General features: G+C 41.8%; 1 protein-coding gene across 2 annotated transcripts; it reads left to right on the forward strand.

Moving 5' to 3' along the window:
- Positions 1 to 2,010: 2,010 nt before the first annotated feature.
- Positions 2,011 to 13,631, forward strand: CLDN12 (claudin 12). 2 transcript variants are annotated; one of them, XM_005282413.3, is made up of 3 exons: positions 2,011 to 2,168; positions 4,510 to 4,577; positions 9,861 to 13,631. In XM_005282413.3, exon 3 carries the CDS (start codon positions 9,883 to 9,885, stop codon positions 10,618 to 10,620), a length of 738 nt encoding a protein of 245 aa, XP_005282470.1. In that variant the 5' UTR covers positions 2,011 to 2,168; positions 4,510 to 4,577; positions 9,861 to 9,882; the 3' UTR covers positions 10,621 to 13,631. The 2 variants fall into 2 exon arrangements, with proteins under 2 accessions (XP_005282470.1, XP_042717132.1); XM_042861198.2 differs by lacking the exon at positions 2,011 to 2,168 and adding an exon at positions 3,644 to 3,695.
- Positions 13,632 to 24,464: the final 10,833 nt, after the last annotated feature.

Consider the following 24,464-nt stretch of genomic DNA (forward strand, 5'->3'; position numbering starts at 1 on the left):
ATGTGACTGAGACCTTTAACACACACACACACACACACAAATCCAACTGCTCTTTTAATCACTGGGGAAGAAGGAGCTGCAAGGAGCATGACTAAAAATTGGATATTTGATCACCCATGTAATTCAACTAACGGCAGCATTTATGGGAATCTCTCGTAAGTGAAGGTTAACACCAAAACATCCATTGTTTTATTGATCCCATTAAGGAAGGGTAAACATTTATCTTCTCTGAGGTTTAATTGACATTTTCAAATAAAGATCTTACGGGGTTTTGGTATCTCTTCATTTCGATGCTAGTTTGGATGTTACTTTTACAGGCAACTGGATTCATTTAAAGTTTAAGTGCTATAAGAAGTTGAAGCAGAAGCTGTAAATCATTTCTCAGTTCAGATGTCAAGACTTACCAGCCTCTCCAGCCAGAAGCATGGGAAGTGGTGGATTCCCCGGGAAGTGTGATCAGCTGATCATTTTTCCTTTCAGCATGCAGAAGGGGGAAACCAAAGAAGAGAAGAGACATTGGGATAGCATGTTCAGGAGAGGGGAGACTCAGGGTATGGCTACACTGGCAGAGCTACAGTGCTGTAGCGAGGCTGACATAACCCGTGGTGTGGAGGCAGACTAAGGTGACTGAAGGGGTTTTCTGTCCGTGTAGGAATGCTATCTCTCCAAGCAATGGTAGCCAAGTTGATGGAAGTATTCTTCTTCCCTTGTTTTTTCTTTTGTTCCCTAATGCTAAATACAGATATAAGAAAGTCTTGGTGTTTGTATTCGCCTGAAAAAATAAACTACTCTCTGAAACGTGGAGGGGGAAAAGGGATTTTCAGCCTACATAACACAAGCTAAATAAGACCGAGGCACCACCTTGCTCATTTCCTGCATTTCTTCTCCCATCAGATTTCCAGCATGTAGTGATCTTTTAGACTTGCTGAATCTGCCCCAGGCAAACTTAGGTGGCCTACAAATGACCCACAGAACCCTTATTGGACCTATTCCATAAAAAGCCACTGGCCTGCTGGATGACCTTGAGCAAGTAACTTCAGCTTGCCATGCCTCAGTTTCTCCATCTATAAAATCAGGATAATGATCCTCTACTTCTTTGTAAAATGCTTTGAAATCTAGTGATGAAAAGAGATAGGTATTATACAATTCCTAGAAGAGAAGCTACTGTAAACTTCTTGGGAAAAGCAGCGCTGACAATTCCCATGATTTTACTGTGAGTTTTGTGATATTGTGGGTATGGTTGTGGTTCTTTGTTTTTTTGTTGTTTTTTTTAAGCAGCAGTTTCTGGAGTTATGGGATTATGAGAATCTCAGCTTTTTTTTTCTTTTCTTTTTGTAAATTTCTATCCTCCTTGTGGTTGTGGTGGAATGCTTGAAAACTTAGCCTTTTGGACCTCGGGCACAAGGAAAATTTAAAAAACCCAAATTTATTATTTTTTACATTTAATGATTTTTAAGCCAAGCTCATCATTTTTGGAGACAGGTTTCAGAGTAGAAGCCGTGTTAGTCTGTATCCGCAAAAAGAACAGGAGTACTTGTGGCACCTTAGAGACTAACAAATTTATTAGAGCATAAGCTTTCGTGGACTACAGCCCACTTCTTCGGATGCATATAGAATGGAACATATATTGAGGAGATATATATACATGATGCTCTCTAAGGTGCCACAAGTACTCCTGTTATTTTTGGAGACCTAACTCAAGATTTTTTATGTTGGGGGTTGGTGATGCTGAAAAAGACCTCTGAGAAGCATTTACAGTTATTTGTATAACTTTTGCATACAAATATAGTTCCATTTTATCTCTGTGTTTTGTGTGTGTGTGTGTGTGTGTGTGTGTGTTACAGTCCTTACCTATTAGCAAAAAGATGGTGATTGGCTGCAGGGCTTGATCACATTACACCACAGTGGCATAGCAGGAATAGGCTGTAAGGAGCAGATTTGGAAGGATATTGGATAGGAAATCGTTCCAAGAGGGAATCCTGGGAGTTGTAGTTTTGGAAACCGGGATAAATTATACATTAGGGGAGAAGCGGGACTACAATCCCAGAAGCCTTTGAGCATTTCTGGGAAAGGCCACGACTTCCTGAAAGGCTGAGGAAAAGGGAATAACAGCAACACCAGCCGCTCCTTAGTATTTGCAAATAACGAGTTGCGTGCGTAGGAAGGGGGTATGTGTGATTAGTAACGTTGTTGCTTTACAGTCATTTACCCACAATGTTTTTTAGCCTTTTCTATTTAGGATCGGGTGGATTTCAGTGTTTATAGCTAATGAAAAACCATGATTGCATATCTGCAGGTGGGAGAGAAGCAGAATTGTAATGATGATCCCTTTTTATTTATATCTTTATAGCACGAAATGGGAGCTTAGTTGCCTAGATTTCCTGAGAGAACTGGGCTCTTTCCTTATTACTGGGTGTTCATGTTCAAATGTAATAAAAATGCGGTGTTGGGGGGAGGGGTGAATAATCAGCCTGAAGTTGTTTTGATGATAATTATGTCCTGATTCACATTCTAACCCACGCAATGCTGCCATTTGTAGGGGTTAGTCGTAGGCTGTTTAACAACAGTTCCTTCATCTTTTCATTAGTCACAGGAGGCACTTGCATTTGCTGTTTGTATACTCTGAAATATGCTCAACTTTAGCCTGGGCTCTCAGTATTGCTACATTGCAAGATTCTAGGTTTCTTGTTGACTTTTAGTTTGTTTTGGTAAATGAGATTATACCTGTGATTGTTAAATATTACCACTGTAATATATTCTAGCATTCACTGAAAGGTCTCTGGGTTAGTGAATTAGTGTGCTTGCTGTATTTTTAACCATAACTCAATGCACTTTTTGGATCAATTACCATAATAATTACACTTGACACAATCTTTTGAAAATGTTGTTGTAGTGTAGAATATTCCTGAAACCCACTAATTTGAGGCCTCTATCTATAAATCTGTGATCTGTGTTATATTAGGCTTCTCTAGATGTGACTTGTTTATAGGCTTTTGCAAAGTTGGGGCTGTGTAGTTGTATCTTTTCCTCTTTTAGCAAATCTGTGGCTGCATAGGCATAATTTATTCTACCCTCTAAGAACGTGCAGAGTTCCTGGGTGAATGAATACGGAGCTAGGACTTGGGAATAGAGTGGGTTATATAGTCATTGAATAATGTATCTGATAAAAATGCTATTATACATTAAATACACTTTTTTTATTTTTATTTTAAACATTCACCCACCTTGAGAGCTTACCAAATAATGTACTGATTAGTGCTTTCTTCACTAAATATAAGCAATGAATAATTTTATCCATTGCTTAATCAGCTCTACTGAGGATGTTCTGTTCCAAAATACCTTTAAAATATGAGCTAAGAGAGAATCTCTGTGTTTTTATATATATATAAACAGTGGTATTGAGTTTTATAGCTTGTGTGTGTCAGGCATAAAGGATGCCTTTGATCCCACACTTTAGCAGGTCTGACATTCCATCTACTAGGATGCAGTACTACACGTACATGCTAGCTAATACATTTCATGTTCCTCTTCCCCACAATTTAAAACTAGTTCTTAAGCAGGTGGGGTGCACAGCTGTTCAAGTCCAACAATTGTGCCCCATTGTTGCGCACAGGTGCTGCCTAGCCTACATATTGACTAGTGAGACTAGAACTCAAGATCTTCAACTCCAGGAAGAGAAGTCTCTACCATTTAGGGTAAAGCAGAATGTTCTGTAACTGTTAATAGTATTGTGCCCACAGGCTAAGCCTATATTGAAGTAAGGGACTGTTGTGTGTTTGACGTAGTTCATCCACTGACAAAGAATCTGCACGCCGGCTGGAGCACCAGAGCGGGGCCGCGCCACATGGTCTGGCCCCTGACCCAGCGCCCCGGCTGGAGCGGGGCCAAGCCACTGGTCCAGCTCACAGGCTTAAAACAGCTTGCGGGCCATAGTTTGCCCACCCCTGTTCTAAGCACTGATCAGCAGAGCTCTTTTGAGAACCAAGAAATTGGGGGAGCAAGGCACCGAGGATGGGGGTAAGGAAAGTCTGTGAGAGGATCTCACCCCGACTGGCTAAAGTCAAATTGGTAACCAAAAGCTGAGATAACTTGAAATGTATTTATCACTAGGAATGTAGATTCAAGGTTCAGAATAGCTCTGTGACAGAGTCTGGGAACTTCCCCAGCAACACAGGTCTCTTCTGCTGAGGTACTCTGACATCAGGCTGGGGATTAAATATCCTTGGCACAAAGAGAGAGAGAGGGGCAGAGGCATAGGTGGTCCTGTAGGGAAAAACTCTAGGACTGGAGAAAGCTTAGGCTGAATGTAATGTTCTGTTGTTTTATTTAAGTTAACAATAAAGGCAATGCCAGGAAGGTGGCTTGCATTCTAAGCTGTGTGTTGGAGAAGGGTTGGCTTGGCTTTTCCCTGCTTGCAGCCATTTCAGAATTTCTGTATTAATGCTGCAACTGGAATTGCATGAAAGAAAACATGCAATTGACATTTTCCTCATATGTTCTCTTTCCTAGATTCAAGAGCACATCTTTTCTGCTCCCAACAGTTGCCAGGGTTTCTCCTTATTTGAATACACCTTTTGGTGAGTATGTATTATCTGTCCTTATGCAAGCAGTTCACCTCTGAGCAATATTAGCAATTGAAGCCACATCCTGCCTAACAATATTTGCCACATAGGGCAAATTGCCACTGTCTGTGTGATTAGAGATAACTGCCTGTAGAGGGTCCGGACTCACCCCTGCAGCGCCTCCTGCTGGTCATCTCGGGAATTAGCTCTTCCAGCATCCTGGAGCACCCCCTGCAGGATGGTGATCCACCTGTCCTCTGGCCCCATGTCCCTCCCAGACCCCAGTGCCCTTGTATCTGGGGTGCTGCCCCCTGGCAGTACACCCCTCAGTACTAGGGTCTCCTCTCCCTGGGGGACCCTCACCCACTATCCCTACCTCACCTCAGAATAAAGCCACTGCCAATCACCAACGAGCCCCCGCTCCCTGGGGCAGTCTGCAGTATAGGCCACTCATCACTGGCAAGGAGGGTTTGTACCTGCTGCCTTGGCCTAGCTCTGGGCTGCCCTCTGCAACCCCCAGTACCCCTTGGCCTCCTACCAGGCTGGAGCACCCCAGCTCCTTAGCTTTTCCCCAGCCCTGCTCCACTACAGGTACCCTGTCTAGCTCCCTGCAGCCAGGCCCTTCTCTCTCTGAAGGCAGAGAGAGACTGCTGAGTGCCTGGCTCCCAGCCTTCTTATACAGGCCAGCAGGGGCCTGACTGGGGTATGGCCCAGCTGTGGCTACTTCCCCAATCAGCCCAGTAGCTTTTCCCTTTGCCCCAGCTCTCTGCCAGGGCTGTTTTAAACCCTTCCGGCAGGAGCGGGGTAACCACCCCACTACACTGCCTGACCCCACAAAGTGGAGGAGAGAAGTGAAGTCTTTAGTAACCAGAGAAAGAAAAGTGCTATTTCTATATCTCAGAGTGGTTTGACCTTCCCTCCATGAAGAGGAAAAAGATTCAACCTCTACCCAATATGTACACTCCTTTCCCTGCCATTATTTGCATAATGAAGTGCATATTGACGTATGAGAACCCAGGTCCCTCGATTTCTGTGCCTGTTCTAAACACAAGACCATATTTCTTCCCATTTCACTTCCCTATTGTTGGAGAGCCAGAAGAGGCTGTGAGTAATCCAGTTGGGGAAAGCTTGGGTAGGTCAACTCTGAGAGTTGTCACTAGTATTTGTCCTGCCTGAATATTTGAACATGTGAAGAATAAAATCATTTTTATTCTAGATTTTTTTTTTTCTGTGTTAAGGCTTTTGAATAAGTTGTGTAGCGTTGGTGAGAAGTTGCAGATTGAGAATCCTGGAGACCTCTCCCTAACTGCGGAACTGTAGCACGTGACAGATGCTAGTCATGTTGCACATTGCATTGCTGACAGATGCTCAGATACTGTTGTGAGGAATGCAGGATCAGACTCTGAAGAACAGAATGGCAAGTTTCAGCTTCTGCACACAGTACAAGAAGGACCACTCACAGAGATGGAGAGGACGGTTGACACTCGGTGCCCACTTAGTAAAGAGAACTTGTATAGCTCCATGGAACCCAAAGCTCGTTTTTAGCAGTGCACCACAACACTAGAACTTAGAACAGGAAGGTGGGAGGGAAAGTACTGTATTCAGTTGAAATCACAAAAAGCTAAAGTGTAGTTACCTAAATTGAAAAATTGGTCAGCATATTTTAGCTAACAACCTTGCACATGTGGTAGGGGAGCCTAAATTACAACAAATGGTCAGGTCCTCAGTTTTACATCTCATCCAAAAGACTGGTCAGTCTTTGTCTTTTTTCTGCTCTAATGGACAATGAGGATACTGCTCGGTGCTCTCTGTTCTCTGGGATTTGGAGAGCCTCCAACTCCACTATGTGTCAAACTAGGCAGTGCTAGGACCCAGCCAGGTGAAGCTGCTCCCTGTGTTTAATCTCTAAGGGCCTGTCCCAGCTCTCACTGAAGTCAATCGAAGTTTTCCATTGATTGCAGTGGGAGCTGGATCAACTCCTGTGTAGGGAAGGTTTTACAATGAGGATTAGGCAGGGAGGCCTGAAGGATATATCAGTGGATGGCCGTGGGGTAATTGGGAGAGAGTTTACAAGTACTTCTCTCCCTACACCACTCCCATGATGACATGGGCAGCCAGTTAGTCACTTATGTCTGATGCCATAATATCCCATGTTTCCGAACCTATTCCCTGTCTAGCCCCTCCTTCAGCTGCCAAACTCCTCCTGTTCCTTTTTTCCACCACCTGCAATAACAATAGGAAAGATATTTTGTAGCTACATCAGAATTTGTCACCCTTGGCATCTATCTAGTCTAGCTGATGGCTTTTCCTAGAGTCCATCCCCATGGCATATAGCATTCATCACCTGAATGCTGGTTTACAGGCAAAATAGGTCCTTACAGAACCTTTACTGTTTGTGTGTTGTGTCATCATGGCCACAACAGATTTGGAAATAACTACTGGGCCACTGTTTCCTTTAACATCATCATTAGCATATGAATAGAAACATGAATGTATAAGAGGTTGTTTACTACAGAAGGTGTGTTCTCTGTAATGTCCACAAGTAGCTGCAATTTCTACTAAAGTAGCATATGAAGCACGTATCCTTCAAAGAGGTTGTTAGCTGTTTCTCAAAACATTTCTCAGGAGCCTTGAATCATTTGTCTATTCCTAATTCTTGCACACCAGGAAGATGTTGTGTTTGAAACACAATTTCAAAATGATCTGCTTCATGTTATAGCACTTGTATCCTGTTTACCATCTGCATTTCTACTAATCCCCAGCGTTGACAGCATAGCAAATGCTCTCTCTTCATTTAAACATACTGGATTGGCTGAAGTGATGGTTTATGAATCTGGAGAGGAGAGAAGGAGCACTGTACTGTGCTGGATTGTATGGCTATACCATTCCCTCACAATGCCAGCTCTTTTGCGATTAGGAAAATGTACCCAGCTATCCAAATAAACCCTACAATGTCTCTGTTTCTCCTTCATGAGCTCACAATAGGACCAGATCTACCCTCTCTCCCTTTGTTCCTCGTCTCTGAGTTCCTTTGGATTTGGATATGCACTTATCAAATACAAATATTTAAAATGCACACAGAAAACATGTAAACACCATGTAAAACTAGGCTATAAAATGAATCTAAAAGAAATCCAGCCCAAATACACACCCATACAATATTAAAGCAAGTCTGGAGCAAGACAAATCCAATCACCACCAGGAAAACCATACCACAAAATATGTCAATTCTCTCTGAACTGCACTCCCACCTCGCAGGGTCCTAGAGCCCGGGCTCCAGACTGAGCCCAGAAGTCTACACAGCAGTGAAACAGCCCCACAGCCTGAGTGTGAGTCAGCTGGCACAGGCCAGCCACGGGTGTCTTAAGCTGATCTAAGGCCCCACTGGTGTAGGAAGTATCATAGAATGTCAGGGTTGGAAGGGAACTCAGGAGGTCATCTAGTCCAGCCCCCTGCTCAAAGCAGGACCAATCAGATACGGTTGGCTAGAAAGGGATAGCTGGTGTGCAAAAAAAAAAAAAGGAGATGGCACTCACAAAACAGCAATAGGCCAGCCAATATAAATAGATCTTGTAGTATGGTCTAGAGGCAGCCAAAAACAGACTGAAGACTGATGTCCTCTGTCCATGTATCTGGTACAGCAGACAGAGTTACCCATGCGGTCCTAACCCTCACTAGAACTGGGCACAGAGTCACTGGCATAATTACATCTACCAGTATTCTATGGAAAAACTAGATACCTGTATGTTTCCCTTGGATCCTCAGGTATCTGAGGATGCTGAGAGGTGACCTGACCTCTCTGTCCTCATATGTTTTCTTTCCCTGCTTCCCAAGACCCTTAACTGCTTTTATAGTTTCGGTTATTGCAAAGAGATCTGTGGACAAAGTGGGTTAGCAGTTGACCTCTGATAAATCTTGAGCTTGTTCTGATCTCTTCTGGCAGGGAGTTCCATAGCCAGTGGCCCCACTGCTGAGAATGCTGTCCCACCAGGGGACTTGTGTCTTATCATAGCTGCCTGACAGATATGCCCTTCTCAAGCTTGTCTGTTTTTCCACTAGTGTCTAAGCTGCAAGACACAACATTTGATCTCATAGTAAAGCTAAAATTACCTCCCAAATTTAGAGGCGTAAATGTATCTATTATTTCTTGGCCTCTTATATGCACTGATGCGGCTCGAAACATTTAGATTGAGGCGTATGTTAAGTAAACTGTGGTACAGAGAAAGGGGCACCTTTGAGCTGTTTTACTCATGGGATAGTCCCGTTAACTCCCATCAGAGTGCTCCTCTGAGTAAGATGAGGAGGGTGTGGCCTACCCTCAGCTAGGTGTGCAGTGTATAAATGGTGCCTTTGTGGTAAGTGAGGGTATGTCTACACAACAACTAGACACCCGTGGCTGGCCTGTGTCAGCTGATTCGGGCATGCGGGGCTCAGGCTGTTGGGCTGTTTCAGTGCTGTGTAGACTTCTGGGCTCAGTCTGGAGCCCAGGTTCTAGGACCCTGTGTGCTGGGAGTTCAGTACAGAGAGAACTGACATATATAACTTTTTAACAAGCAAGTCTAATTGCTTTTTTTGTACTTTACTATAAAACAAAAATACCACAGACAAAAGACTCACTTTTTTTTGCATCTGGTTAATTTGTTTGTATCTGCCTCAAATATGTGGTAGGAAGGTAACAAGTAATTGTATCTTGTGTGTGTTCAAAACCTCACTTTTTAAAAAAAAAGGTAAGTTTGGATCAGGGGTGGCCAACCTGTGGCTCCAGAGCCACATGTGGCTCTTCAGAAGTTAATATGCGGCTCCTTGCATAGGCGCCAACTCCGGGGCTGGAGCTACAGGCGCCAACTTTCCAGAATGCTGGGGGGGTGCTCACTGCCCCCACTCCTCCCCTTCCCACCCCCTTTCCTGAGCCTGCCGTGCCCTCGCTCCTCCCCCTCCACTCCAGAGCCTCCTGCACGCCATGAAACAACTGATGGGGAGGGAGGGAAGGCTGATCGGTGGGGCTGTTAATTGTTTGTTCTTAATGCTTGACAGTTACTGACAGTAATTTATCAAAGGCTGACTCTCCATTGCCTTGCGCTTTGTGTCAATGCTTAGGCCTGTGCAAAATGTGTGTAAAAAGCTACTGAACCCAAATGGCAGTGTTTTACACCCACTTCGCACTCATTTTACACTAGTGTAAAAGATTCCACATGGTGCATGGCTGTGGAGAAGCAGGTCCTGAAGTTTGCTCTTCTGCTATGTTAAAATGTTCCTTTTAAGACTCTTCCCTTCTAAACCCATCTCTTTTCATCACAGGGAGTGTTTTCTGTGGGCCAACATGGGCTGCCGGGATGTTCATGCAGCGACAGTACTGGCCTTCCTCAGTGGAACAGCCTCGGTAGCAGGACTTTTTGCTGCAGTTTTACTTCCTAACTGGAGACTGATGAGGCTGCACACATTCAACAAAAATGAAAAGAATCTGACCGTTTACACTGGACTCTGGATTAAGTGTGCGCGCTTTGATGGAAGCAGAGACTGTGTGATATATGACACAGAGTGGTACACAGCAGTCGATCAGCTGGATTTACGGGTTCTCCAATTTGCGCTCCCCTGTAGTATGCTAACTGCTGTCTCCGCTCTGCTGCTGTGTTTGATCGGCATGTGTAACACGGCCTTTGTGTCAAATGTACCAAACATCAAACTTGCTAAATGTCTTGTAAATAGTCCAGGCTGCCACCTTGTGGCTGGTCTGTTGTTTCTACTTGCATGTGCCATTTGTCTCACACCATCAATCTGGGTAATTTTTTATAATAACTACCTGAACAAAAAATATGAGCCAGTTTTTACCTTTGATATTTCAGTGTATATTACCATTGCCAGTGCAGGAGGCCTGTTTTTCACTTCAGTTCTGTTATTTCTGTGGTATTGTGCATGCAAAACCTTACCGTCCCCATTCTGGCAGCCTCTCTATTCCCATGCCTCGAGCATGCATAGCTATGCCTCCCAGCCCTATTCTGCACGATCTCGGCTCTCTGCCATTGAAATTGACATTCCTGTTGTAACACATGCTTCTTAAAGAAAACAAAACGTGTTTCGAAAGCCAAATGTTTATTCTGGCTCAAACCTTGGAAATTGAAGGCCTGATTCTCTGCTGCTTTGCCTCATGTTTAATCATTTACACCTGTGCAAAGTGGATGTAATATATTCCCAAATCAGACTGTACAAGGTTGAAGACCATAGAGAATTGGGTCCACAATATTTTTAAGTCTGTTACTTTTTAATGTATTTCTGACCGATCTCTTCTTTGAATTTACTCCTAGAAAATATTGACTGCTGCTAATGCTGTAATGACATGCCATTGATCAAAAATAATTTTTACAGAGACCTTCTGGCACATCCACTCCTCCTCCTGCTTATTCAGACCAAAGGTGTTTTGAACTTCTTTACTGATTTGATGAGGTATTCCTAGGTCCCGATCCTGCAATAAGAATTATATAGGTAGACCCATTCCACTGTGCATTGCCCTACTAAAGACAATGGGGCTTTTTGTGGGGTTCCCATTGCAGGATGGCACACTCTGAAGAATGTGATCTGCCAGTTGGAGCAGGAGGATGAGTAGGAAATGGGCTACAAAGCCTTGCATGTATTTTGGGATGTGATCTCTGAAAACAGTATTTGACAAACTAATTAAGTCTTGTTACCATGTTCTTTGTTTTCCACTGTGCATAAACAAAACCCATCTGCTTATGAACTTCAAATGCAGCATTAGTGTCAAATTACCCTTTAATCTCAAAGTAAAAATCAGAGATTTAAAAAAAAAAAAAAAAAACAGTTCAACTAATAGTTCTCAGTCCTATTGCAATGGCCTAGGCTAAATCTCAGAGGTTGGGATTTTTTCCCTGCTCTTCTTCAGTGCATTTTCATTCCATTCAGTGGATTTTGATAAATTATGACTCTCATCAGATTTTTCCATTTTATGATTTATTTAAAAATACCACTTGTAATTCAAACATTTTGGTTTAAAACTTGAATATTGTATTTTAAGGGGCGTCGTCATCGAGTAGTACAAGCCTAAAATGAAAACTGCTTTAGCATTATTCTGTTCTGGAGCAGAATGTCCTCCAGATTTCAAATGTATTGCATAAACCTTGAACAACTTTACAGAATATTGAACACTATTTGCTGTATTATAAACAGGCTATCAACATGCCCCTCTGGGAAGCAGATTGTAACCACATGGGGAAAGATTCATCATTCTGGATGTCTTAATGTATATATTAATGAAAACAAGCTTATGTATTTTCAAAGGTGATATTAATGGAAAGTTTTTTTTTTTTTTTAAACAGTGGTTGTCAGGCTTTTCAGGCTATATTTTATTTATTTATAGATAAGGATTTCACCTTTCCAACCCTTGGCTTCAATATCTCTCCCCTATTCAATTGTTGTTGTTTTTTTGACCCAAGTTGGTTTCTAGGCTCCCTTTGAAGAGAAGTTTCCATCCCCCTAAAATGAGGTCCCTAGTCATCTGTAAGCTTCATAAGTAGACATATAAGCTAAGATTTTTCAAAGTTTAAGTGATTATAAACCCTAATTTGAGATACATTAAAGGACCCTGATTTTTCATAAAGTGCTAGCACACAGCCTCTGAAAAATCAAGGTTTCTCAGGTTGGGTACTGAAAATTACTAGTCACATCTGAAAATCCTGGCCTTACACTGAAGTGTAATATTCTCAGTACAGACATTTCTGACTCACTGTGTTTCTGATATGTTCAAATCTTTTCATGTTTGAAATGTGGTTCCAGTCTGAAAAGTGACTTTGTGTTAGTGGCACTGTGGAGTTTGTGTATTTGTGTCTCATTTACTCCATAGCAAATTTGCTCCGTTCGCAATTTAAAAATGAAAAAAAAATTGTTTCTAATTCCTTGCCCTGTAAACATAAGCTGGGATCTGAGAGTCAAGCTGGGATCTTTCCTTCTCCATGTATTAGCACTAGTAATAAATATTCCACAGGGCAACTGATGCCCTCCCAGGATCTTTATTTCTGTTGTTAGTGTGTTGAAAAGGAATGCCTCGACCTTATTTAGACCCCAGACTAAGTTTGCAGAGCAGGGAGTTAGAAAAGATATGGTCTTACTTTCAACCAGAGAACATTTTATATGGCGTCATAATACACATGAACTCTATGGGGCCATTCCTATACAGTTATTTTTCAGAGAGGAACTATGCTTTAAGGTCATTTTCCTTGTCCTGCTACAGATAATTGTAATATTTGTTTCTGCTATGCATGCTGCTACCTGCTTAGTCCGGGTCACTATAGCAAAGGAAACACTGACTGGAGGCCCACCCCCATGCCTTATTCTGAATGATTTGAGTTTGCCATTAAACATTCCTGAGCCATGGCCAGTGTCTCTTCTGCCTCTAGAGACTGAACCTGCAAGGTGCCGAGCACTCTAGAGCGATGCTCAGTGCCTGCAACTCCCATTGACTTGACAAGGAATTGGGGGTGCTCAGCTTCTCTACACGATCAGCACCTTATAAGACTCTGGGCTCTTATTCTGTAAAGAGGATTTTCAATTGAAAGCAAATGCATCTGGTGATGTGTTCCATATAGGTATCTTTTTAAATTGGTGGATTTTCTGATTTTTTTGGCAGCTGTTTTGCATTTTGACTGATTTTCTGCACTATTTAGGCCTTATTAACATAAATTGCTGTTAAGCTGATAAAACCTTGCTCTGAAAATTGTACCTTTCTGAAACTCTGAGATGGGCCTGAGCTGTGATGCTTGTGGATCCCAAAGTTTCTGGGTTTCAATTCAGGCCATCTCTGTTAAAGATATTATGTTGCATCGTGTATAGTTCATAAATGCACTGCACGGTTATCTACTAAGGAGTGTTAATGTGAGTTGCAAAATATGTCCCAAGTGAAAATGATTTTGAGTGCTGTGCTGTATCTCTCTTTGTTTATGAAAATCTTGTATTTTTCCAAGTAGAATTCCAGTTTGACTTTCAGTAATGTTTAATTATGGTGGGGGTTCTTTTTATGTAAAACAGAAAATATGTATTTTTAATAAAATGTGTTTACATACAGATGTGGTTTATTTTTAGATTTTTTTTTATATAGAAAAAAATTAAAATTGCACCATACACGTTAAAATACAAAACCTATTTACGTGATCTTCCATTGGTCATTGACTTTGTCAGAAAATCTTTGAACTTCTTTCATCGACTCCAAATGTATTACATCTAATGTATTCCGCAGATCCCCTAATTTTGTAATTCTGTCCAAAAAAAATTCTGCCAGTTTTAACCTTTTATTAATTCCTTCTGCCTATTGTTGGCTCTGTCACAATCCAAAAGTTTGATATTTATTAATATTTCCCCATGATTTTAAACAGAAAATTAGACTAAAAGAAATAATATGTGGGAGACAACTGACTTGGGATACCAGGAAGATTTCCTCATTGGAATGGTCTCCGTAGCAGGACTTTTTGCCACAGCTTTACTGGAGATAAATGTGGCTGTACACAATCATGGTGCTTTCTGGGGTTGCTTGTTCTGATTGATTCAGATGTGTAATACACAGGGATCAGTTTAAGAAAAAAGGACCAGTCATCAGATTAATTCCTCACCTTTCCGTCCTGCCTGGAGCTTGTGGGGGGCTGTCACCAGCTCTCCCTGACCTTTTCTTTCTGGTGGTAGCTCCCCATCTTCTAGCAGCTATCTCTGATTTTTCACAGCTTCCAGTGCGAGCAGGGCCACTTGTTGAGCCTGTGGCCTCTCGCTTGCAGCCCGGGGCCCATGGTGGTGACTGGGAAACTGGAATTAATGGCTGGTGCTGCAAATTGAGCAGGAGATCGCAAGCTTGGGCACCCAGAGTGTCTGGGGTTGCTGTTATTCCTAGCCTGCCAGTTAGGCTGGTAGCTGCACTTGAGCAGCTAGCTGGGATTGTAGCTACTCTTGCATCAGTTACTGTTAGGCCATCAATTTTGTAATTCCTTCTGGCACATTAGTCCCAATTACTGACAGCCAAGGTGGCCCCTGCAGTATAACAAAACACCATAGTAACCTACTGGGTTAACGAGATGTGGAACACAGGAGAACCAATAATCCTATGTCTGAAGCATAATCTGCCTATCATGTCCTACAAGACAAATCTGCTAAGGACTATGATTGTATTGAGGGCTCGGTGCTGCATCGTCTGGTGGTTCCCCTAAGAGCTGCTAGTCTGAGCATTGATCAAACTAATATCTGCCAGGGACTAGACCTCCTCATGGTTGTCACACAAATGAGGTCAAAATCCCATTTCTTGTGCCAGATGTAGCTGGGCCTCAGTTCCTACCACTAACCGCCAGGGGCTTTTTGCCTTAATTCAAAAGTAAAACAGCTCAGAGAGGTCTCATTTATTAGGCTGTAGATAACATCAGAACAAAGATAGTCTGATGCAAAATGCCTCTGAGCTGGCTGGATAAACATACCAAACCATCTATAACCTACTAAGTAAAACCTGCAGCCCCAGGATTAGTTCACAGGTCACCCATGTAGATTCCCTGAGCTTCCTTTTGACAGCTTGTTTCCCTAGAGACTGCCTTCTCATTCTAAGGGCCTGTGTTAGCAATACTGCGGCATAGCTGCCTTTGTTATATAGTGACTCACATTCCCAACAGAATTCTAATTTTTTCTCTCACAACTTTTCTGTGCTATGCAAGGAAGTCTCCTGGGTCTTACCTTCCGCACATCTCTCCAATGCCTGGATTTGTTACCAGATATTAACAATATCTCAGCAATATCTTCACTTTATTAGGGAAACTGGGATTTGGGGTGCATCAGAGGCATGAGGATCCCCAAAAGTTTGCGTGCTGCCTGTCACAGATACCACCAAGTATTACTGGGTCTGCTTTGATATTATCATAAGCTGGTGTGAGATGTTTCGTGTTTTCAGGGGCTGCCAAAGACACTTTTCACTCCTTCTGTGCTGGTGGTGCAAACACTACTTCCAGAGTTGCGTGTTCTAGTTCCTTGTATTTGGTTTTACTCTTTGTAACCCTCTGCTGTAGCGACAGAGAGCATTTGTTTATTACTGAGTTTATATTTTTCTCTTCACAAAATAAAAGTAAACAGTATGGAAGGACTCTGCGTTTCTTCTTGAGCAATTAAACTTCCATGTAAGGTTTCAGGTAGTTTTTTTGCTGCTAGTGTTATCTGTGTCCAAACCACTATAGCTCTTTTCTCTCTCTTATTCAAGGAGTTGGTATTTGACCTGAGGCCCCCCCCAGATTGGCTAATTTTGAGTTATCACTTAGAGTTTGTGGTAAAACAAGATTGCTGCTGTTGTTTCTTTGTCCACTAATCTTTGCTTGGGCCCATTGAACCTTTTGTTGTTGTTGCTATTTTCAGTTCACCCTCCATATTTTCCTCCCTGGCCTCCATCGTCTATCCTACCATGTGACCCTTGAAGCTATTTAACAGGAGATTTAGTTTCAATATCACTTTATCCTACAGAAGGGAGACACGAATGTATTCTCACCTACTTTCCCATTTTCTTTCATACAGATATTCTTCCCTCGCACTCATTCCCATTCCAATCTAATAAGTGACTTCTTATCAGAGGAGTAATGCCTCATTCTCTCCATCTAGGGATAAACTGCAAGTTTCAACTCAGGGTGTTCCCTTTGAATACTTTCACCGGGGTCAAGGTTTGTCCTCCCCATTCTCTTCCACTTTTACATCTCTGGAAGGAGCCAGGGTCAGCTTTCTTAACTTGCACAAGATGGCAATGGCTCTTGTTGGCCCCTGTAATCACAGCTCCTGCAAATGTGTGTTCCACAGTGTGCCCAATGTTGTATTCATTAGTACTATGTGCTCCCAAGGGTGGTCCAAGAAAACGGGGAGTCTAGAGAATCAGTTGGCTTCCTTGCCCCGCTTTTGCAGTGGGGGCAAAATAACCTAAGTGGTTTCAAGACTGAGCTTGATAAGTTTATGGAGGGGATGGTATGATGAGACTGCCTTCAATGGCACGTAGCTGATCTGCAACTGCTAGTAGCAAATATCTCCAATGGCTTGTGAGGGACACTAAATGGGGAGGGTTCTGAGTTATTACAGCTAATTCTTTCCCGGGTGTCTGGCTAGTGGGTCTTTCCCACATGCTAATGGTCTAACTCAGGGGTAGGCAACCTATGGCACGCGTGCCAAAGGCGGCACACGAGCTGATTTTCAGTGGCACTCACACTGCCCGGGTCCTGGCCACCGGTCCGGGGGTTCTGCATTTTAATTTAATTTTAAATGAAGCTTCTTAAACATTTAAAAAACCTTATTTACTTTACATACAACAATAGTTTAGTTATATATTATAGACTTATAGAAAGAGACCTTCTAAAGAAACCTTAAATTAGAGTGAATAAATGAAGACTCGGCACACCACTTCTGAAAAGTTGCCGACCCCTGGTCTAACTGATCACCATATTTGGGGTCAAGAAAGAATTTTCCCTGGGGTCAGATTGGCAGAGACGCTGTGGGGTTTCACCTTCCTCTATAGCATAGGGCACTGGTCACTTGCAGGTTTAAACTAGTGTAAATGGTGGATTCTCTGTAACTTGAAGTCTTTAAATCATAATTTGAGGAGTTCAATAACTCAGCCAAAGGTTATGTGTCTATTGCAGGAGTGGGTGGGTGAGGTTCTGTGGCCTGCAATGTGCAGGAGGTCAGACTTAGATGATCATCATGGCTCCTTCTGACCTTACAGTCTATGAGTCTTACAAATATAAGGTACATAGCTAAATTTTACTGATATTGTCTGCCTGGCACAGGTATCCAAATGGCATCTCTAAATTCCGAAAGTCCTATCATTGCAGAATCATGCCCCAAATACTGAATGGCAGTGTGGAATGCCACAGGAGCAGTTGTAATGCTGTTCCTTCTCAGGACAGTAGCTTTCCGTTTCAGGCAAGTCTGGTAGGATTGTAAAGCTGAGAGCTAGTATCACGATCATACACAAAAACATTTCTTTCTTTTTTTAACTTCTGCAGAAATGTGTGATATAGGCTACTACCATGGTCAGGACTCTAGATTAAATAGTCGAGTGATGGTCTCTGTGATGATTAATCCCATGTTCCTATATAAAATCATGAAATTTGTTTTGCACACAAGAAAACAATGCTAATGATTTTTCTGCTATGATCTGTGTATGTGTATGGAACTATGCTGTATAAAATGGCAGATAAATACTGTTTCTTGGCTGGATAAAAGTAATGCAGCCAGGTTTCCTGTTACAAAACTGTTCAGCAAAAGAACAAACCCAACCTTTCATCCAGGGATCTGGAAGCCTTAAAATCAGCATTTAATAATTAGACACACTGTCTGGGCAAGTTAAAAAATTTTCAACAAGAATCACTGAGCCCTGTCTAGCATTTATCCACTCAGCATATACCATATCAGAAAATCCATTATCGTCCTGTATTTGAAATATTAGAGAGGACTAAATAGTAGCAGCTATTTATATGCTGCCAATTTTAACTGAAACATGAGTTTTAAAGCACTTGGCTTGTCATTTTAAGTTACGTTATCATAACCATAAATCTCACCACAATATACTGTAATGTAATTGAGAGGTGAAATTCAATACAATGAACCATTCTGTTGAACAATGCACTTGGCAGTTGAAACTGACTTGCACCTTTTATTTCACTACTAAGCACTTTCTTTAGATCCTGTAGAAAATTCTTACCATGCCTTGTACGTGTGACAGGAGTTATAACAGCTAGCGGTCAAAAGTGTTCCCCAGCAGGTGGAGCACACCCTCTTGCTGATGAGGCAAAAAAATGCATTATTTTTATCTGCCTATATGGCTCCAGGATCACTGTATAAATATTTAATTTTAAAAATCATATTTACTCAACAGATTCTAACTAACCTGTTGTAAATATAATGGGGCAAATTCATCTCTTGTTTAACTTCAGTGATTATAGCAGGGATGAATTTGTCACAGTAAGTTTATAGGAAAATTGTAAGTCCTATAATAAGATTACTTATATTAAACTCCTCATTACACTCCAATATCCTGATCCTGCAAACACATACTCAATTGGACTGCTCCCAGATGTAAACCTTTGCAAGACTGGGGATTAGTGTATCGTTCAGAATATCCAGATGACCACTATGCTGGTATGGACCTCTGTATTCACACCCTACACACTGTTGTAATAATCTTGGTACAAAACATGCCTTGTGAGGGATCATTTGAAAATTAATAACTCACTGGTCAATAATATCAATAATATCATGATGAAATGTATGTAGCAACTTTATATGTAAAGTTATGAATATACTGAAATCACGACAGAAGTGTGCTTACCAGACAAGCCTGGGGAGTTGGGTAAACCTGTTTCTCAAAGTTGGTGGGCAATCACCTATCAAGTGATTTGGTAAAGAAGGGGGGCAGGAACAAACAGATCTGCATCTAGGAAACAACAGCATGGAATCTTTTTCACCACCAGACTCTTTGTCTCTGTCCTCACAGACAGAATTAACTTTATCTAGGGGTTACCCTCAGGAAAATGCATTTCCAAAGGGTGACCTAACTATAAAAGTGAGGTTATTAGTTCTTCTCAGTCACACAGGGATGTTGTAAGGTCCACTGTTAAAAATTACCACGTTAAAACTGCATCTTCTTACTCAGCAGATCTGTTCCTTGTGTGTATGCAGTCATATCTGCTGACCAAAGGCCCCAATTCAGCAAGATACTTAAGCATGTGAGTAGACTTATTGATTTCAGTGAGACTAATCATAGGCTTAAGTTAGGCACAAACTCAAGTTTCTTGGTGAATTGACACAGTAACAAAAAAAAAACCACCACACAGTCCTGTGAGCCCTGCAGAACCAGTATAGTAACAACAACAAAGACACAAAGAAGAGTAACCTGGATTCTAATCAAGTTAATGTGTTATTAACTGAATTGTTTACTAAAGTTCCAATCAGTTACACCAGAGGAAACCCACTGAAAGTGATGAGGTTACACACTATCACTAAGGGCATCAATTTGAAAATAACAAGGCTGCATAACTGAGGACATAACTTGACCTTTAGAACTTTATTACTGGTGGTAAAGCAGAAAAATGGAAAAACTTCCCCTTAACTCTCGGAGCACAGGCTGAGTTTACAGGGCTGATTATTATAAAAATCATATTACTTGTAATTACTTGTATTTAACAAGGAAATTATGAGAGATACTGAACTAGATCTGTTTAAAAACCTGAACATTTTCTGATGAAAATTTTTTTTGGCAGGAGAGGGTTGTTTGGTATTCAGCTTATCCTCTTCTTCAACCTTTTGCTGGTTCCAAATCATGTTTTGTGGGAAGGGATCATATCTCTTCATTCCATTTTACCCAGGATTTATAACGTTAGAGGGAGTCGTTACCCAATCAGAAAATAAAAGATGATTCATTATTATAGCGATGGCTATTGTAACAGAATTACAGTAGCTGTTCATAAATTATATTTACGTTTTGTCTCCCAGTGGAATAAATAATAGATTAGAAGAGCCAAATTATTACAATATTTCCATATAACTTTCAAGCAATTCTTTTTCAAGTTTTCTGCCTCTGTCATAACTTGTTGCCCCATTTGAAAGCCATTTTCTTGAGGACTAATGTGCTAGAAGCAATTCAGGAGAAAGAATTGTAATCAAGTTGTAATCAGAAACGCAACATGTAAGAATTAGCTAGATGACTCCTGTTCTGCTTCAGACATAATTCAATACATGTAATGGAAACTCTAGCTACTGGATGCAAGTTTTGAGAAATTTCCAAGAACATGTTCCAAGTGATTCAAGAGTTTCAGATTCATTTGTACAGAATTTGTAAAACCTTGTGCTTTACTTCTAACCAAAGCAACATGTGACACATAGTGGACTTTAGTTTTTTTAAAGTCTAGCAAAGTTATTCCTGCTCATTTCCAATCTCAGTCTCTGTGGCCTAAACACCTTTGAGGACCTGGGCCTACGTCTTTCCTCTCCTTTCTCACAACCTATTTCTTCCATTTCATTCCTCGCGATAAAGAAGGTGAACTTGTACATCTTCTCTTTCTCCTCACCCACCCTTCCATGTAGCTGTGGCAGTGTTGACAGCAAATCTCTCTTTGTTCTGTGTTTGTAAAGTGCCTACCACAATGGGGTCTACAATAATAATATTGTGCCAACTTGAGCGTTCAAAATTCATGAGTTAGACCGCAAAAAACACAAGATTTTTGTTTTTAAAAGTCTTGGGTCCTTTTTATTTGTCTTCTGGTTTCTGAGCTTTGGGGTGCACTTGCTTCATGTATTCAAGCTTTTCTCCACAACCATGACAACTAGAATTTTTTTTATTTAAATGAAAGCTGGGGTTCTCATGTAATCACTTGATTCCAGCAGTTGGGGTTTTAAGAAAAGTACCAAATATTACAAGACTCCATATAAAATTACAAAAATTGGCAACACTCCTTCCCTTGCCTTCTCTTCCCTACTGCCCCCGCCCCTGTCCAAGTGTTAGTCTGAAAAGCCAGAAGGCCTAGCTGCTGGGTGTTTTACCAGAGTTGACTAGTAGAGAGCTCTCCTGCCGACAAAAAACTCCTCTCCTCCTCCCCCCCCCCCATCCCCCAGCAGCAGCAGGTTTGTCGGCAGGAGAGCTCTTTCTGTTCACACCGGCACTTTTCGTCGGTAAAACTTTTGTCATTCGGAAGTGTGGTTTTTTTAACACCCATGAACGACAAAAGTTTTGCCGATGAAATGCCAACATAGACAAAGCCTAATCTTCACTCTTTAATTCTGCCTAAGAATAGTCAGAGTGCCAGCTAATGCACTCAGGCAACTGTCTCATGTTATTTTTAGGGTTGTCTTCTAAAACGTGGGAGCCAATTAGCTACAAGTTCCATACATCCCCAAAACTGGCTCTGATGACAAAACTTTGTAACATTCTGTATGTTCTGATGAACCTGTCCTTAGTTGCACCCAAGTTGAGTCATATTTGCCAAAAAAAAAACCCAGCACAATCATTGGTTTCTGGTCATGTCCCCCAGGGTAGCTGGGATTTCGGATTGGTAAAAGCTGGGAAGCTTTAGAGGCAGCTGCTGCCAATCTCTGTTGCCTTCAATACTCTGATGGCCTGCAAACTGGGAGTGCTTCCCTGCAGAGAAATGGATGAGAGGGACAGCTAAGTAGGCAGCCTCACAAACCAGCCTTTTGCAATGGGAGCACCCTCAGACCCTTTCTCCAGTCCAACAAAGGATGTGTCTTTCCAGCCCAATTAGGGTATGTCTTCACTGCCATGGCAGTGCTTTAACGTGGCTGTGTGATCGCGGCACCGGCGCTGAGAGAGAGCTAAAAAACCCCACCCTCACAAGGGGAGTAGCTCCCAGCGCTGGTGCACTGTCTATGTTGCCACTTTAAACTTGCATGGCTCAGGGGGGTGTTTTTTCACACCCCTGAGCGGGAAAGTTTCAGCGCTGTAAAGTGGCAGTGTAGACAAGGCCTTAGTGTTACTCCTAGCTCGACTTCTGTCCACACACAAAAATCTCTAGCTCAAGTAAAAGTGGTGCTTTACACTTAAGCTAGTTGGTCCTTCACAGGGCATTGGGTTGAAGTTCGAGTGATGCAGACTGGCAGAAATTGAAGAGGTCACTTGAGAAAATGAGGACTCCCTGCCCCTTCCCTCCCACCCACCCACACCAGAAGAAAGGAGTACCCTGAGGGTGACTCTACTGGAATGCACAAGTTGCACATCCCTTCTGACTTCTGCTAGTTTAACCTAGAGACTACTGTTTCCTTGCTGTGTAATATAAGCACTTCACATGGGCCTCTTTCACTGCTGTATTGTATGTTGCTATCCAATATCTTTGATCAGTCTCTCTCACTATTATCAGGTTTCTCATTCCTAAAGAAAGTGCATATAATGTTTTCTTCCAGATGCATTATTTTGCATTATTCCAAGTTGCTTGTTTTCTAGTTGTGTTTTAACCTGCCTAAGACCATTTTCTCCTCTCATTTTCTTTGTCAGACCAGTCTGTGATGGTCCTTCTCTCTTATGATCTATTATCCTATAGGCCCAATTTCAGCAAGCTGAGACAAAACAAAATCAGGCTTTCAGAATGAGATTCTTTATCTATGTTTAGAAAGGTGGGTTTGATACAGATCTAACTGCAACCCTATCTTTTGTCTATGGTCGTTTATCAAGTTTTCAGGCCAGGTAAATATTACGCTTACAATGCTTATTCTAACCACCTTACTGGGTATTGCTCAAGTATGTAGGCTCAACAGAACTACCACCACATGTCACCATAGTCTAAACCTCACTGAACTTTCATGAAATAATCGGGCAATGGATAACCAAGCCAAATCTTGTATAAATGTCAGTCTTCCAAATCTGCCCAGCCTACCTAAGAGGGAAGATGGCAAAAGATGACCTAAACTTTTCATACCACAAGTTCGTCCCAAGACACACAAATCCCACTCTTTCCTAGGTCCCAGGTGCAGAGGGCTCATTGGCAATTAATCACATTTAAGCAGGTTTTCTCTATTCCTAGATTCTACGAAGAGATACTCTCCAATCCTGGGAGTGAAGAAACAGATAACTTGTATAGTTAGTATACCCTCCCCCCCACACACACACACACCTCCTTAAGAAAAAAAATCCTATTTCACTATATTTTGTTTTCCCTCATTACCATTCTACCATTACTTTTTCCATATACTGCAGTCAAATTCATCTTCCTCTCCATTCGCTGCAGATCTGCTCTTACTCTACATCCCTTTTCACTCTTCAAACTCAACCTCTAGACACTCACTCTGGTGCACAAGGTCACAAGGCTAACCTACTTTATACCAACGAAACATTGCTTGTGTAAAAATCAATATTCCACTATAGAAAGCAAAAAAATCCAACAACAGTGAAGTAAAGTAGACTGCTGTCTATATTTCCTTCCATTGGCCAGATTATTTCAAGATCAAGAAGCTTGGATGACTATACCTACTAAAAGAGCTCCGATACTCACGTATGTCTTTCACTATCTCAAAAATATAGCAAAATACCCAAAAATAATTGAAATGCAGAAATACAATTCACTATTGCCCACTACCAGCAAACCAAGCAACTCAAATGAGCCTCTCCCTCCCAAAAAGATTTGTAACATGTGTTTGCTAACCCACCTTCGAAAAGTTACTTGTATTTTATTTTCCTAAAGGAACCTTCCTACAAGTTTGGCCACTTACAAGGGTAATTAACATCTCTAGTCAATTTAACAGGTTCCTTCTATTAAGATATTTAGGCCTCTGGACTTCCTTAGCTGATTTAGTTGATACAGTTATATAGGAAGCACTTTGATTTATTCCCTCAACACAACTGAAGTGCCATAGCCCTGGTCTACACTACGAGTTTAGGTCGAATTTAGCAGCATTAGATCGATTTAACCCTGCACCCATCCACACGACGAAGCCATTTTTGTCGATTTAAAGGGCTCTTAAAATCAATTTCTGTACTCCTCCCCGACGAGGGGATTAGCGCTGAAATCGACCCTGCTGGGTCAAATTTGAGGTAGGGTGGATGCAATTCGACGGTATTGGCCTCCGGGAGCTATCCCAGAATGCTCCATTATGACCACTCTGGACTGCACTCTCAACTCAGATGAACTGGCCAGATAGACAGGAAAAGCCCAGCGAACTTTTGAATTTCATTTCCTGTTTGGCCAGCATAGCGAGCTGATCAGCACAGGTGACCATGGAGTCCCAGAATCGCAAAAGAGCTCCAGCATGGACCATATCTGATCGCTGTATGGGGAGATGAATCTGTGCTATCCGAACTCCATTCCAAAAGATGAAATGCCGGAATATTTGAAAAAATCTCCAAGGGCATGAAGGACACAGGTTATAACAGGGACCTGCAGCAGTGAAGCCTACCAA

The sequence above is a fragment of the Chrysemys picta genome, chromosome 2 (genome assembly GCF_011386835.1).
Source record: "Chrysemys picta bellii isolate R12L10 chromosome 2, ASM1138683v2, whole genome shotgun sequence".
NCBI lineage: Eukaryota > Metazoa > Chordata > Testudines > Emydidae > Chrysemys > Chrysemys picta.

Excerpts from the sequence above, each read along its gene's own strand:
- CLDN12 (XM_005282413.3), top strand. The coding sequence starts at position 9,883 with ATGGGCTGCCGGGATGTTCATGCAGCGACAGTACTGGCCTTCCTCAGT.